Here is a 16,382-nt window from a genome sequence, read left to right on the forward strand (position 1 = left end):
TGAGGGAGGCCAGCTGCCATACTCCTAAGATACTCAGGAGTCTATGGAGCAGCCCACGTGGTGAGGACCTATGGCTTTCTGTTGAAAGCCAGTGAGGTGAGGCCTGCCCATATCCACCCTCTCCAGATGACTGACGCCTTAGCCACAGCTTGAGTGCAACCTCATGAGAGACTTAGAACCAGAATCCTCCAACAAAGGGCTCCTGGATGCCAGATCCACAGAAATTGTAGATGATAAATTCTGGTTTTAAAGCTGCTAAGTTTTGTCCATAATTTGCCACATAGCAATAGATAACGCAGGAACAATATTTGTTATAAACTAGTATAAGGCTACTTATAGTATCTACTTTTGTGAATACCCAATTTATGTCCTTGTTTTATGAGGTGCCTCCCCAGAGCTGATCGGGGATGCTACATAATACATACACTATATTACCACCCTAGAATCTGAAATATTTTAGATCTTGAAATATAGTTCAACCTGTATTCACTTTTTCTAAAACACCTTTCCTGATTAACCTCACCTTGGCATATAAGAAACAATTTCTTACAAGTATTTCTGTACCTCTTAATAATCTCCACTACATGACCCAATACTTGACTATAAATTGTCTCATATTATAAGTAAATGTTTGTCTCTCCACCTAAAAGCTAAACTTCTACAGACAAGAGTCCTCCCTTTATTTCATTATCCCTACCAGAAATCCTGAATGCTACTAGGTACACAATAAGCTCTGAATATATTCTTGTAGAATTGAGTTCACAAATCCAAACCTACAATTACGGTCACATAGCATTGGTCCAATATACGCTCACACTCAAAACCTATTTATCTTCAAATAACTGCTGGAGAACATGATGTAAAAACAGTGTCTAAAAGAAAGAGAAGCAGGCTCCCTAAGGAATTCTGGAAAATTTGCACATCCTCCAAGCGCCCTTGTAAACAGCAGCAGAAGCACAAAATAATCATTATCAAGGGAAAAGATCTATTAGCCTCCTGATGATTGGTCCATCTGAAACCTTTCAACAAAAGAGCAATTTTACCTTTCTATTTTCTTCTCTGCACCCTTCCTCAGGCAATAAGAAGGGTCACTAATCAGTTTTTAATTTTATTTCCTGGAGAGATATGCAGCATGGAGCTTTAAGAACTCAGGGAAAAGGCTTTACAAAATAAAGACCAAGGAAACACTCAGTGACATAAGCTCTAATACTAAACATTAAAATGCAATGCAATAAGTATCATTTTGAAAAGAAATTCCATGCAAGCAATCCCTTATGTAATTTTTTTAAAGCTTCCCTCAAGCAGAAGACACTCTCTCTCACAGAACCTAACCAGGAAGAGTTCCACAAATCCAAATGCTAAGGTAATAGGAACAGACCAGAGGCCTGAGATGACTTAATTTAAGGGCTTGGGGGTGGGGAGAAGGGAAGGGGGGAGTTAGGAGTATGAGAGGTGATGGAATTGGCAGTGAATCTACATGATGTTCAGTAAATTCTGACTTCTGACTCTATAACCAGTTCTCAGTTCTTCCCTTCCATGCTGCAAAGACATGGAGTGAGTGAGCACCAAAAAAAAAAACAACCAGGAGAAAAACCAGAAAGACGAGTCTAGGCCCATGTGCTAAGGTCTCTGTTCCCTCCGCTGTAGAAGTGTGTGCTGGATTAGATGACTCCAAATGTCCATGTCCAGCCTAACTTTCCATCATAACTGAAATCCAGTCTGTCGTAATTATGCCAGCTCTTCCACGCTCTTGCCCTGGCTGTCTGCTGCATTGTAGGTAGCATCGTGGGGCTGAATTAACTGAGGATATGGGACTGCACGCAGCTTTGGTGCAGAGGGTCAGACAGCAGAACTACTGGGCAAAAGCATGAGTGGCTGACAGGAAAAAGCACTGACAAGCAGAAACGAGTTCGTGTGAAAGATTTTTGTGATGCTATGCCATTATCTAGATTCTGAACGCTTGAGATTCTCTTGACAAAGGGAGCTGTAGTTCACACATTTATTGAGATTTTTCAAGTGTTTGAATACTACTGACTTTTAAAATGTGCAATCCAGAAAAGATTGTAAAGCTTATATTATGCCAGTTTTGATACCAATAAGATTTGCCACAATTTCCATCAGTCATAGAGGATTGTAGTCCAATTCCACAAAGCCACAGCTGCTCCAAAGGCCTTAACCTACAATCCTGCTAGAAATCCCCAAAGTTCAAGGTTGAAAGGAAGTCATGGAGGTGGGAAGGGTGTGTGTGTTCAGAAGCAGTCTTCCAGCTGTCTACGTTATTTCCTGTGAGGACAGCAGCACACATTGCACTCTAACACATGCTAAATACGTTTCAAGATAATGGATGAAAATCCATGCATATTTAAATGACATTAACATCTTCACCTGTCAAACCTACCAAAAAATTATTCATAAAACCTATGCAAATACCCTTTTTTCCAGTCTTCCACCAAGTGATTTACAGAAAAAGCCTACAAGAACCAAAGGCAAATCCTTAACAGAACATAAATAACACTCAGAGCTTGTAGGGAAAAGTTTTGGAAATCTAAATATTCAAGCACAGTTTTAAGTTACAAAAGCAAGAGCAGCAGCAAAACTAAAACAATCCTTCAATCAGTCTTTTGACAAATATTTACTGAGCACCACTATATGCCCGGCATTCTTTCAGGTTCTTGAAGATTTAACAGTGGGCAAAATATACAGTGTAGCTGCTCCCAGGAAGTTTACAGGAAATTTTTCTCAAAAAGATTAAATGTTTTAAACTAGGAATGTTTTCTCTATTGAATTACCGACATCTACCTTACCAAGGAACTAGTAAAAATAAACAAGATGCATAAAGATAGTCATGTAGATCAATGGGATAGAATTGAGAGCCCAGAGATAACTCCTCACATTTATTGTTAATTGATTTTTTTTAAAAGGGTGCCAAGACAATTCAATGGAAGAAAACAGTCTTTTTAACTAATAGTGCTGGAACATGTGCAAATTACCTAAATGTAAGACCTAGGCTATAAAAATCTTAAAAGCAAACATAAGAGTAAATCTTCAGGCCTTAGGTCAGGCAATAGTTTCTCAGATATGATGCCAAAAGCACAAGCCACAAAGGAAAAAATATAGTTAAGTTGGACTTCATCAAAATCAAAAATTTGTGGGTATATAAGGAACCCTTCAGAAAGTATAAAGATGACCCAAATGGGAGAAAATATTTGCAAATTAAACGTCTGATAATGAATTTGCATTCAACATTTTTAAATTCTCATACTCAAAAAGACAAACCAGTTTTTAAAACTGGCAAACAATGTAAGTAGACACTTCTCCCAAAAAGATATACAAATGACCAATACAGCCAGGTGCAGTGCCTCATGCCTGTAATCCCAACATTTTGGGAGAATCAGTTGAGACCAGGACTTCAAACAAGAGTGGGCAACATGGCGAGACCCCATCTCAAAAAAAAAAAAGTCCAATAAGCACAAGAAAAGATGCTCAACATCATTAGTCACCAGAGAAAAATGCAAATGAACACAGTAAGATGCTACTTTACACCCAATAGGATAACAATAAAAAAAGACAGATTTAAAACAAGTGCTGGTGAGAATGTGGAGAAATTAGAACCCTTATACACAATGATGAAGTCATGGTGGAAAACAGTTTGGAAGCTCCTCAAACTGTTAAACTTTATGACCCAGCAACTCCACTCTTAGGTATATACACAAGAGAAATTAAAGCATTATTAGGCCGGGCGCGGTGGCTCAAGCCTGTAATCCCAGCACTTTGGGAGGCCGAGACGGGCGGATCACGAGGTCAGGAGATCAAGACCATCCTGGCTAACATGGTGAAACCCCGTCTCTACTAAAAAATACAAAAAAAAACTAGCCGGGCTGGTGGCGGGCACCTGCTGTCCCAGCTACTCGGGAGACTGAGTCAGGAGAATGGCATGAACCCGGGAGGCGGAGCTTGCAGTGAGCTGAGATCCAGCCACTGCACTCCAGCCTGGGCGACAGAGTGAGACTCCATCTCAAAAAAAAAAAAAAAAAAAAAAGCATTATTAAATTAAATGAGAACATATGTCTATACAAAAACTTGTACATGATTCTTCATAGCATTATTTGTAATAGCCAAACAGTGTAAAGAACCCAAAAGACCATCAACTGATGAAATAAATATAGTACATCCATATAATGGAATATTATTCAGCAATAAAGTGACAAAGTACTGATACGTGCTACGTTGTGAATGAATCTTGACAACATTATTTCAAGTGAAGGAAAACAGTCACAAAAGACTATATATCATATGAACTCTTTTATATGAAATGTCCAGAATACACAAAACTATAGCAACAGAAAGATTAGTGGTTACACAGTGGTGGGAGTGGGGGATGGAAGGTTGGAAGGAAATGGAGAGTGGTTTGCAGTTTCTTTCTTCAGGGATGAAAATCTTATAAAATTGATTGTGGTGATGGTTGCACAATTCCGTAAACATAGGAAAAACCACTGAATTGGACAGTTTAAATGGGTAAATTGTACAGTATAGAAGTTTTTAAAAATTAAGAAATTGAGTCAAGCAGGTATACCTAGAACACCTAGAAAAAGGAAAGGAGAGGGATGCCTTCTCTTTCTCAGATTAATTAGCTTATGTCAACATGAAGGTACTTTTTCTTATTCAGATTAATTCAACACTTATTCACTGATGCCTACTACTCCTTAGGAACTAGGTTTGACTGGGAATCCCATAAAAAAGACCTAGTTCTCTCCCTCAAGGCTTTCCATCCCTAATAACAGCTGCTACCACTCACCAGGAAAGGAGCTAAGGGTTTCATGTATAGCATCCCAGGATAAGATGGAGAGCCTTACCCTTATTACTGATGAGAAAGCCAACTCAAAGAGGGTGATTTGGCCATGTTCACAGCACTAACCAACAGGAGGGAGACTCAAAGCCAGATTTATCTACAACAAAAGCCTGTGCCCTCTTCACCTCACTGTATTCCTCCCAGGTCGAGGTGGGCAAGAAGTACAGAAAGTACTGCAATGAAATGCAGTCTGGATTAGGGTCAGAAGAGGCTCTCTCCAGCTCCCCACCAAGGAGAAGTCTTCAAAAAAGAAAAGTGAAACCTAGGCAGAACTCTGCTAAATGAGGGCTGATATTTCACTCAAACAAAAGGAGGTGGGTGGGGCTTTCTACACAGAGGAAAAGGTGAGAAGGAATGTGGAGAATTCAGAGACTAGGAAGCAGCTCCGTCTGCCTAGAGTATCAGACAGTTATGAGGAAATGGTGGGAGAAAGAATAGAAAGGAGGTTACTGCCACCCCCAGTTAGGAATTTAACCCAAGCACAGAGGCTGACTAGACCTTAAAGTATTCTAGGCAGGAGGCAAAAAAGACCACTCTAGATGTAGGTGGTTAATGCGGGAGGCAGGGACCTTGCAGGGATTATGAGGCCCTGCAAATTGTCCAGTTGAAAATTGAGAAGGGCCTGAATTCATGCAGCAGCAATGAAAACGGGGAAAATAAACAATTTGGAAGATGTTTAGGAGGTGGGAATTCCAAGACCTGGAAGGATGTGGAAACTTAAGGATCCTGACCCAAGAGGTAGAGGGGACACTGATGGTGGCAACAGCACCCACGACTCTCCTTTCTTCCTGAGCCCCTCCCCCATGTAGCCACTGACCTCAGGGAAACTGACTCCACTCCCACCCAGCTTCAGGAAAGACCCTTTATTCTACAGGTGATCCCATTGCCCTTATCGCCCAAGAATGGCCATGAGACTCATTCTAGCTAAAAGACTCAAGGGAAGTCTGCTGGAGGACTTCAGGAGAAAGCCTTTGTCCAAGAAAAGACTGCCTCTATTACTGTCCTACGTATTACCATATACAAATATCACCTCCTCATCTCTAGAATTTGGCCATTGCTACAGCCTGAGGATGGTACTGACTCCAAGATGGCAGAGCAAGGATGAAATGAGAGAAGCTGGGACCTTGACGTCACTGACCTACCCTGAACCTCCTTTCGTTGCCCCTGGATTCCCTGAGAGGTAAGCTAATAAACTTCCTCATGTTCAAGCAGTTTGCAGTGGGATCTCCATAACTGGTGACCAAAGCATCTTTACTGATAGAGTGTGAGATCATTCATCAAACTCGGAAGCACAGGAAGATAAGCAGATCTAGAGGAGGGTAGTGATGGCAGGCTTAGGCATCCAGTGCAGAATCTAGTAAGCGATCAGAATCCAGAAAATAAGGAAGCTGGGACTACAGGTACAGATGTGGGGTTTCAGCATTCTAGTGGTGGTTGAGCCAATGTGAGTAGATGCACAACTGGAACATGATACTATTTCTCCTACAGACAGATCTGACAAATATCTATGAATATCAAACCACCACTGCTCTCCCACTGCTAACAACCACTCATACCCCTCAGAGAACCTGTGCCACCTTAGGCAGGGGTGGCAGACATTCGATATCCCAAACTGAAATTCAGAAATAAATGTATTCATAAATAATATATAATACATACTAATAGCTATCATTTATTGAGCACCTTTTGTCCAACATATCTAAAATTCTTTTCTCAAATTCTCACAGTCATCCTATGGGGCAGATATCATGCCCCTCAGCTTACAGATGAGGAAACTGGGGCTAGCAAAAGAAAAATCACTTGTCCAATCACAAAGCCAGTAACTATGATGCAGACCAGGATTTGATTGAACACAGGACAGGGAGTAGGGAGGGGAAAGACTGATGGTGACCATACAGCACTCCTATTAATAGGCTGGTCCAGGTGGAAGGGCCAAACTAAGTGAGGAGTAGTGAGGATGGCAGAGAAAAACCAGTTTTTGACAAGTCACAATTAAGGCAGCAGAGGTTCCAAGCCCACTTCTCAAACACAGGTCTGATGAAGCTCAAGGTGGGACCTGAGTGATTTAACAACTCAAATGGTCTCTGTGGGCTAGCTCAACAACCTGACCCTCACTCACCCACGCCACTGTTCTCTAAACAAAGCACTTTCTAACCAACCTCTGAAACACCGTCCCCACGAGCTGAGGACTCTGCATTACTAAATGCCCTTTCCTGAGGGCTCTGAAGGAGTCCCTGAACAATACACTGCAGCATGTGGTTCCCTCTGCAGTCTCGGTCCACTGATTCCTCCTTTGCCATCTGACCTTTTGGTTATTTTCTGTGTGAGCTATCGCTCAGCACTTCTCCGTTTTCCTTGCCTGTCCCATCTCTCTTGTTCTAACTTCCTCTTGGCATGTCAATATCCTGTGCTGGAAAACAAACTTCTCATACATTTTGGAAGGGCAGCAGGGCCCTTTGTGTCTTCAGCGATTATTAGGACAGCCTCCTGAGGAACTATTCCAGTCCTTGATGAATCTCTTTGCAACAGTGTGTAGTTATAGAGAAAGGGATTAACAATAGGCAGCATTAAGAAATAATGACTATTTCACTTAAAAAAGAACACAGCAAATACATGCATGGCTCAGAGGACACAGGAATACAATCCACATTTTTTAGAATGGTATAGACACTCTAAATTGTACTTACAAGGTTTCTGAGTCACAAAGTAAACTGACTGGTTCCTGAATTTAGCACACTGAGTCTATGCCCAGGACATGTGATAACAGGTGCCTGTTTAATCTTAACATATGAAACGTGGAAACAAAACTTATGGTGCAGAAACAAATGGTCGTTAGTCATCACAACCCAAAGCAGGATGACCAGGAGCAATATGCAGGAGCTTCAGATGTGACTCAAATTGTCAGAGATAAAGCTGAACCAAAGCAGTCAATCTCAGAGAGGCAGGAGCCATAGATGAAGCCAGTTTGATCTCTGACTTGTCATGTTTACAACAGGCCTGCAGACAAATGGACTTTGCATCAGAATGAAAAATATAATTTTTTCATAAAAACTCAGTATTTAAAGTATTTACGTCATCTTTTCCACTATGCCTTAGAGCAGTGTCAGATTAGGTTTATACAGCTTCAAGAGTAAGACAGGTGTTTCAGTAAGATTAAAAATTACAGTACTGGTTCACAATAGCATAAACCCCCACTGTCAAACCAACCAACACGGTTCTCAGACAGTTTCAAGAATAGGAGACAAGGAAGAAAAGTCACTGAAGTGTGAGGATCTATTTTCCATTCGGGAAATATGCTCTTCTTCCGAAAGACTCAGGTTGGAAGGGGAGCACTAAATTTAAAAGAGAAAGACTTGGTACTTACAAAATACAAAAATGGTGTGATTCATGTTTTCTGAAATAGCTGCTAGTCAGCTTTTCACTGTACTGCATGCATTCAGTCCACTGCACCATCTCATTTTCTACCCATTATCAATACAAAAATTAGAGTATCTTGGCAACAGATTTTTCACAGTGAGATTCACTTTATTCTAGGGTCTTTTCTAGTAAAAATAAAACGGCAAAGGAACCCCATTATCTAGAAGATTTTCAATATAGCCTATTTCAGCTGTAACAATCCACTCATTCTTCTACCAAATTATAGTTAATAAGCATCTACTACATGAACTATACAGCTCTGACTCCCGGGGATCACAGGTGGGGGCTCACGGCTGCTGGAGGAGACAGATGTGTCCAGAAATATTGCATGCAATGTGACAGATGCTGTAACAGGGAGGCACAAACAGGCACCTACCTCTGCTTGGTCAGGCAGAAGTGAAGGCTGCCTAGCACATGGGACACTTGATTCAAGGATGGTTCAGATAAGGATGTGTTTAGGGAAAGACAAAAGGGTAAACTAATCAGCAGGAATCTCATGCAAAAAGTCTCAAAACAATCTGGAATATTTGGGGAACTGTGAGCAATTTCTACATACCTAGAGGGCAAGTCACGTGGACTGGCAGGGCTAGATCAGGTAGAGTGCTAAGTCAAACAATGAAGTTTGGACCTTATCTCTAGGAAGGAATGAGCCACTACAACAAGAAGAGAAGAGGAGGAAAGGTGGAATAAAGTTAGGCCGGGCGCGGTGGCTCAAGCCTGTAATCCCAGCACTTTGGGAGGCCGAGACGGGCGGATCACAAGGTCAGGAGATCGAGACCATCCTGGCTAACACGGTGAAATCCCGTCTCTACTAAAAAAATACAAAAAACTAGCCGGGCGAGGTGGCGGATGCCTGTAGTCCCAGCTACTCGCGAGGCTGAGGCAGGAGAATGGCGTAAACCCAGGAGGCGGAGCTTGTAGTGAGCTGAGATCTGGCCACTGCACTCCAGCCCAGGTGACAGAGCGAGACTCCGTCTCAAAAAAAAAAAAAAAAAAAAGGTGGAATAAAGATAAAAAATCCTGGGTGCTTTTCATGTGCAAGACAGCATGAATGTAGAAGGTGAATACCATATATCATTTCTCTTCATTTTACAGAGAAACTGAAACTCAGAAAAGACACACCTAGTAAGTACTTAGCAGTGCCAAAACTTAAACCTAGGTAATCTGACTTCATAGCCTATGCTTTTAATCACTGCAGGTATTGTTCTGTGTATAAAGATATGAAGCAAGTGTAAAGATACTTGAATATGAAGCAAGATAAAGATACCATATTGTTTTCACTGAATATGAGGTAAACAACTCACCATTCCAAAAGAGAGGGGGGAAAAAGAAAAAATAGAAGGCACCTAAAAGTTACCCTACATTCAATGTTGAACCTGTGCACCAAAGACGTAAGAACAAAGGAAGCTGCTATCCTCTGACAGTGGTTCTCAACAGAGGGTGATTATGCCCATCAGGGAACATCTGGCAACATGTAGGGACATTTTTGGTTGTCATCATTGGAAAAGAGGTGCCACATATCTGGTGAGAGGAGGCAGGGAATGCTGCTAAGTATCCTACAAGAGACAGGATAAACTCCCACAGGCAGTTCAAGGTAGTTCAAGCTTACCAATGTAGAATTCAAGAACACACACAGTAACTGGACTGCAAAAAGTGTAGTTCACTATGAACCAAGAATAGCAGAAGCACCTAGGGAGGGACAGCCATAAGCTGTTGGAGGTAACAATGCTTTCCCCCTTAAACAGTTATTAAACCACATTCAAGTCATGGATGATAAAGGTATTTTTAATTTTTTTTTTCAAAAAATAACTTCTTATAAAATTGAGGGGCTATTTATACACAGTTCATCTTATGCCAAAAGATATGAGTATTCACTTATAAACTTAACATAATGGCTTTTCATTTTTTTCCCAGTCTTCTGAGATATTTTATTCATTAGTCCAAAGTGAATGAAAATTGTAATTTTTGGTAGGTGAGATGCACAGAATTTAAGCCCTTGCCTTATGATTGTTTTTCTAGCTTATTACGAAATTTCCGATCAAAGCATGGCAACTCACAGTATTCCCTCACGAATCTCAGGATGATGGGGAAGTAACATTATTTAGTAGTTAATGGATGAACTATACACTTTAACTGGGCGAAATGTATGGTATACCTTAACAAAGCCATTTAAAAGAAGTTAATGGAATCTTCATCTTACTGTCATATTGGTTTCATTAGTTTAGTCAATACTCATAGGGAAAAATGAGCACCTAAACATTCATCACACTACTCAGAGGACTAAAATCTTGCCAAAATGAAAATACTAATCTATTTCATATTTGTAGCAGCAATTTTGAGAATTAAATTTATAATCAAATCTTGTGACTTTTGTTTTCCTGAAAATGTTTTGCTAACCAAATGAAAACCTAGAAAAGTAGTCTGAGCCACATTCAAGTTTTGCTAAGAGAACAAAAAGAACGTTATCTACCTCCCTAAGCACAGAGAACTAGAAAGGACACAACAAAAGTTTCCCAGAACAAACATTACTCTAACAACAGAGACCAACCATAGCAGAAATCCTTACTTGAATAAACAACAGAGATAGCAGCAAAAGACAAACAGCTAAAACCTATTGTAGGGCTCAACACACAACCAATAGCTTTCAGCTTATATAAACTGGAGTTTTTAAATCTCGGATAAGGTTCAAACTGTGAACTGCATGAATAAGACTTTCTGCTATCAAGGTGAGGTTGTCCCTAAAGCAAGTAAAAAAGGCAAATACCTCCCCGTAACATTAACAGGGATACAAAGATACTGTGTTTTATTTTTCTGGTATTTTTTTAACAGAAAATTATTTTCCATTTAATGGAAATTAAATGGAAATAAAATTATTTTCCATTTAAATGATATTCATCTTACCATATAAGATGAGTAACTGTTATCTTCAGGCTGAAACACTTTTCATGATGACACATTAATTTTTCTTCTAACATCGATGAAAAACTTATCAAAGTTGTAGAAAAATCACTTCATAACTAACTTTTCTATTTGTAATTTGGTGCTTAAACAAATCCAAAGAATGTTTTTCAAAATGACACACAGAGAAAATGTTTACCAAGATTCTCTCATACTTCTTCCACCTTAACTTGTTATAATTAATCTTTTCTAATTCACAGTGCATTATTTTAACAGTAATATAAGTAAATTCTCAACTAATCATTTAGGAATCAGTAATATTATTTCTACTAAGAAATGAAATGTGTGCATAATTTTAACGTAAAATTAGCCGTCTTCATCTAAGGTAGAATAGGAAAAAGGGTAATAACAAAATACATGTTCGGAAATGCTTTTGAAAAATAGAGATTTTTCTAGTTAATTTCAGAGAAAAGTAGGCTAATTGATGTTGCCTGCTTAATTTTGACTTTAATTAGTGGTAATCAAAATTACCAACTATACTATCTCAAGGAAAAACATCATAATGGTAGCTATTGGCTATTAATTTTGAAGTAACTGTTTACTTTTTCATTTACAAACTAAAGTTGGAGTTAATTTTATGTAATTAATGCAATATACATCAGTTGTACCTATGCACCGTAATACCTGAAGGTTAGGAAAAAGTTTTTAAAAATGTCAAGTATGTACAGAATATGCACATGTTCATTCAATGTTTGAATACCATCTACATGCAAGATGTTTTTTCATACATACCACTTATAAATATGCAAATATATTTAATTTAGTACATGCCAAGGGTAGGTAGGTGTTCAACACATACACTTTTAAGGTAGCATAGAAGATAATGTGGTTAGCTTTAGCAGACATCTGTGTTACACACGGCCATCAAAATAATTGTGGCATGCTTTTGTGACAAGGACAGAGGCCAAGCCTGTTGTTAAACGATTATTTCCAACAAAAGCCTGCTTAAATTATTGTTTAGTTATATAGCCCATATCCAAAATAACAGTATTACATAGTTGCTGTTGCCTCTGAATCACTTACCAATTTTCAGCCTATTTGTAAAACAAGATAAGTAAGCACCATTGGATTATAAAAAATAATTATGGATCAGGATTTTTGATTCATGTCTCCTTGACAAAATTATTCCATTTGATCCCAAGTCTTGGCTGCTCTTTTGACAGAATAATGTACATGCTCTACAGCTGACAGGCATGACTTTCATGATTAAATAGGAAGCTCACATTCCAGATTACTTTAGACTCCAGATAATTTAGACTTTGCACTTCAAAAAGATTTCCTTGTTGTCTTGGTATCTGATCATCAGTTACCTTTTTCTAACTGTTTCTACCTCAACACCATAAAGAATCTATATATTATCTAGAATTTAGAATGTTTTTGTGATTTTTGCCTATTTTATTCATACAGTACACCAAAGAATGTTACATCATCTTGTAAGCTATAATATTTTCCTGATTTCATTGGGCGGGTGAGAGGAGAAATATTTTGGAACATAAAGAAAAGTTAAAAATACAAAATGTACACCCTCCCCCAAAAGAGTCTATTTTATTGGTCTTGAAAGGAAATACCATTTGAGCACAGAACTGAATTTTGCTCATTATAATTACTGGGGAAACAATATTCAAAACAACCCCCTAAAGGAAAGAGTTAACAATCCTGTAGCTCTAACTGATTATTTTTGCTCCTTTCTCCTGCAAAAGAATTACACCTATGAAATTGGAATTCTGTACACTTAAGAATGGCAACACCAACGCTGAAACTTTTAGCCAGGAATAGTTATCCTAGTGTGCATAAAACTATGTAAAAACTGATTCACAAAAGGAAATGCCCAGGGCCTACCCCAGTATGATTTACTTCTGACATGAAGAGACTAAGAGAGGATACTTGGCAGCCTGAACTGGATTTCTCAGAAAGCCAGCTCTATCAGAGCGGGGGGCGGTTTCCCTTGGCCAGACTCAGCTGCTGCCTCATCTAAAACGCCTTAGTGATTTAAAACTGAAAGAGAAAGGTAAACAAAACAACAAAACGCTCCGGATTTACACCTCCTTTAGGTAGTTAACATTGTTGCAAGGGCCAAACAAGCACGCAGGCGCAAAGGTCAGGTTGTCAATACAAACACAAGTACCTTCTCATCAAACGTAAGGAAGAGGATCTCTGCGAGCTTGGCTGCCTTTTTGTTTGGGTTCTCTAGGTTAATGTAGCGATTGCATTTTAATGACCCACAAACAGGAGCAAAGTTATTACGGGTCGCTTTGAGAGATGTTTACTTAAATGTGAGGATAAACCCAGGTCGCTGTAGAAAGGGAAAATACTTTCCGTCCAAACGTAGCATTACCCAACTACAAACCCACGCAAAACAATCACAATGACCCATTAATGTGTTTCACGGAGTGAACTAGTTCACTTTCCTAATCACACTGTCAAGGAAAACGCCTTCAACAAAGCGGAGGGAAACCATGCCTTCCACACTGTGGTGGGAAGCAGCCGGTATAACCCATTCTGTCCCTCTTTGAGAGCTGCGGGGGACCCAGAGGCTTTTGGAGAAAACCGGTTTGGGGAAGAGTTTTGGGGTGCTGCTGGGAGTCGGTGTGCTAAGTAACCTTTGAAACGTCAAACTCAACTTTGCTTTATGAAGAAACTCAAAGTTAACTCACCCTGGCACGTCCGCCCTCTCCGTGTGCGCAGAGGACAGCGGCCTCCCCTCCCCACCGCTCAGAGCCGCGGCCGCCGCCCTCGACCCACCGGTGACAGCCCTCAGACAAAGCGATGAACCCCCGCACCCGCCCTGCCGCCAACCCCCGGAACGCGCTCCTGGCCGCACCCACCTTGATGCCCTGCTGCTGGGTGGTAAGGGTTAACTTGGACTCATCCAGGAGCAAAACTTCGCAGTAAAATTCTTCCGGAACAGCGCAGAAACAACCCATGTCGGTTGTGGCCGTCTCCAGTCAAGCAAGAAAGCTGCCACTGAGGCGCCCAGCCGCCCCCTCCACTCAAGCGCGATGCATTAATTTATTGTCCGCCGCGCCTGGGCGAGAGCGAGGGGAGCAGCTCCCGGCGGGGTCCAGGGACGGGCCGCCGGGCCGCCCAGCAGGGCAGGAGCGAGAAGGGCGGAAAAGCCCGGGAGAGTCAGCGCCCGGGAGCCGCCGGGGCAGCGCCTGCGGAACTGGGCGCGGAGGGCGGCGGCGCGTCCCCGCGCATCCTGAGGCTCGGGCTCCTCCGAAGGCGGTGGGGGGCGGGGCCCCTCCCGCAGTCCTGGGGACGACAAAAGTCTCCGGGCAGTGGAGGCAAGAGACCAGAAAAGGGAGGGACGGGAATTCGAGGACCTCCCCGGCCTTGGAAGCCCCTGGAAGCGCTGCGGCTCCCTCCTGCCGCACGGATTTGAGCGCGGCCCCGACGTCCCGGCCTCCGATCGGCCTGCAGAGTCCCCGGCGGGCGCGCACTTCCAGCCGCGACCCCGCCCCGCAGCCCCGGGTCAGGTCCGCCGAGTATGGAGCGCTGGGCTTTTCTTTTGTGTCAGGAGCACCCACGACGCCCCGACCACGGGCGCAGGGGCGCAGGGGAACAGGTGAGGGTCGTGGCTCCGTCCGCTACCCCGTCCCCAGCCGCGGGCGCTGAGGAGCCGGAAGGGGGCGGAAAGGGCAGCGGGCTCCTTACCCAGACCAGCGAGGGTAGATCAGCTTGTCGCGGGGTGTGGCTCCCGTCCGGGGACCCCCGAGCCGATTACGGGTGGCCTTGTGTAGCCAAGTTCAAGCTCTCCCTCCGGGAATGCCTGCGGCGGCGGCGGAGCGCGGCTTCTTCAAGACATTCAGCAAAGCGGAGAGGCGGGGACCTGTGGGCGGAGGAGCGACGCCCCTGCTGGGAACGCGGCGGGCGGGCGGGGGGTGTTCCCTGAGCGCGCCAGGCCGCGGAGGCTCCGGGGAAAGTTCTCTTGGCCGCGCGAGGGGTGGTGCCCCGGGCGGGAGCAGCCCAGGTGCATATGAGCCCGGCCCAGGCGTCTGCAAAATGCCCTGGAACGAAGCGGACCGCCCCCAGTCCAGCACTGGCCGCGGCAGAGGAGCCCCTTCTGGGCGGGGTATCAGCTGGGGGCGGAGGGCGGGGCAGAGGTGGTCCCAGCGGCGAGGTGTCGGCAAGTCCACGCTGCAAAGCCGCACGCTGTCCCCAAGCCACGGGGCCGTCCAGCGCTCGCTGCGTCCGTTTCCCCGGGAGACCTGGAGGCTGGGTGGGGAGAAGACACGGTGCTGCTCGGACCCCACCGTTCGGCGGTCCCAATCCCACGCCCTCCGCGCTGTCGGCCGCGCCCGGGACTGAGGGGCACAATAGCTCTGAAGCTGCAGTGACCCCTGGTGGGTCCTGATGTCCGTGCACAGGCAGCCGAGGTTGAGCTGCGGAGGAGGCTGAGACCCGCTGGGCTTCGGAGCAGGTGCAATCTGTGCTCTCCAGCTGGGAACTAGCAGAAGTTAATGTGAGTCGCAGTTAGGGGAGAATTGAGGGGACGTCTCCCAGAAAGAAACCTCTATATTGAGTTTTAGAGTCAGAGCTTTCGCATCAGACGTAGTTTAGAGTTGACAGTTCTGCTACTTGTTAGATGGGTAGCCAAAGCTCAAAAAAATTGCGTAAAACCTAGGACGTTAGCGCTTAAAACAAAACCAGGCTGCCGTGGCACAGTAGAAATGAAGTGAACAATTGGTGACTTTGACGGAGTTTCGTCTCATAGTGATTTGCCACAAAGGAGCTTCTATAGGAAACCTCGGCCTTCGCTGCTATTGTGACCCCATCCAAACACAGGATCAGCATAACCGCCACATTGCAATATAAATTTCTGAACTTTACCTAGGCTATGAATAAAGCTCTATTTTATCTTCTGAATTTTCTGTGAAATTGACGCAGGTTTTGAATTTCTCATCAAATTCCGTGTCCAGCTTTGTTTTACTGTCAAAGTCTTGCCTGACTTACGAGGTGACACGTTACTATGCTAGATTTTAGCATGTCTGCTTGTGGAGGCTTTTCTTTTCTGTAATACAGTATTCCTGACACCAGTTACCAAATGTGACTGAAAGATGGCTTAACATTTACATTCTTTACCTCGATATTCAACCGAGACACTTGAGGCTGCAAAAACAAAAGGTTCAAGCAATCATCTGTTCCCAGTTTTGAGTTT

General features: G+C 43.0%; 1 protein-coding gene and 1 pseudogene across 2 annotated transcripts in view; one reads left to right on the forward strand and one right to left on the reverse strand.

Annotated features, from left to right (window-relative positions):
- EPB41L4A (erythrocyte membrane protein band 4.1 like 4A) overlaps positions 1 to 15,253 on the reverse strand; it is a 265,108-nt gene extending 249,855 nt beyond the window's left edge. Inside the window, exons 1-2 of one of the 2 annotated variants that reach the window (XM_031935444.1) lie at positions 14,879 to 15,253; positions 14,050 to 14,476 (exon numbers count right to left, since the gene is read on the reverse strand). In XM_031935444.1, the coding sequence (XP_031791304.1) occupies positions 14,050 to 14,148 (99 nt within the window). In that variant the 5' untranslated portion in view covers positions 14,149 to 14,476; positions 14,879 to 15,253. Of the gene's footprint in view, positions 1 to 14,049; positions 14,611 to 14,878 lie in introns of those variants that run through there. The other variant, XM_023212271.3, reaches the window with a different exon arrangement.
- Positions 14,311 to 15,532, forward strand: LOC111542691 (annotated as a pseudogene).
- Positions 15,533 to 16,382: the final 850 nt, after the last annotated feature.

The sequence above is a fragment of the Piliocolobus tephrosceles genome, chromosome 4 (assembly GCF_002776525.5).
Source record: "Piliocolobus tephrosceles isolate RC106 chromosome 4, ASM277652v3, whole genome shotgun sequence".
Taxonomy (NCBI): Eukaryota; Metazoa; Chordata; class Mammalia; order Primates; family Cercopithecidae; genus Piliocolobus; species Piliocolobus tephrosceles.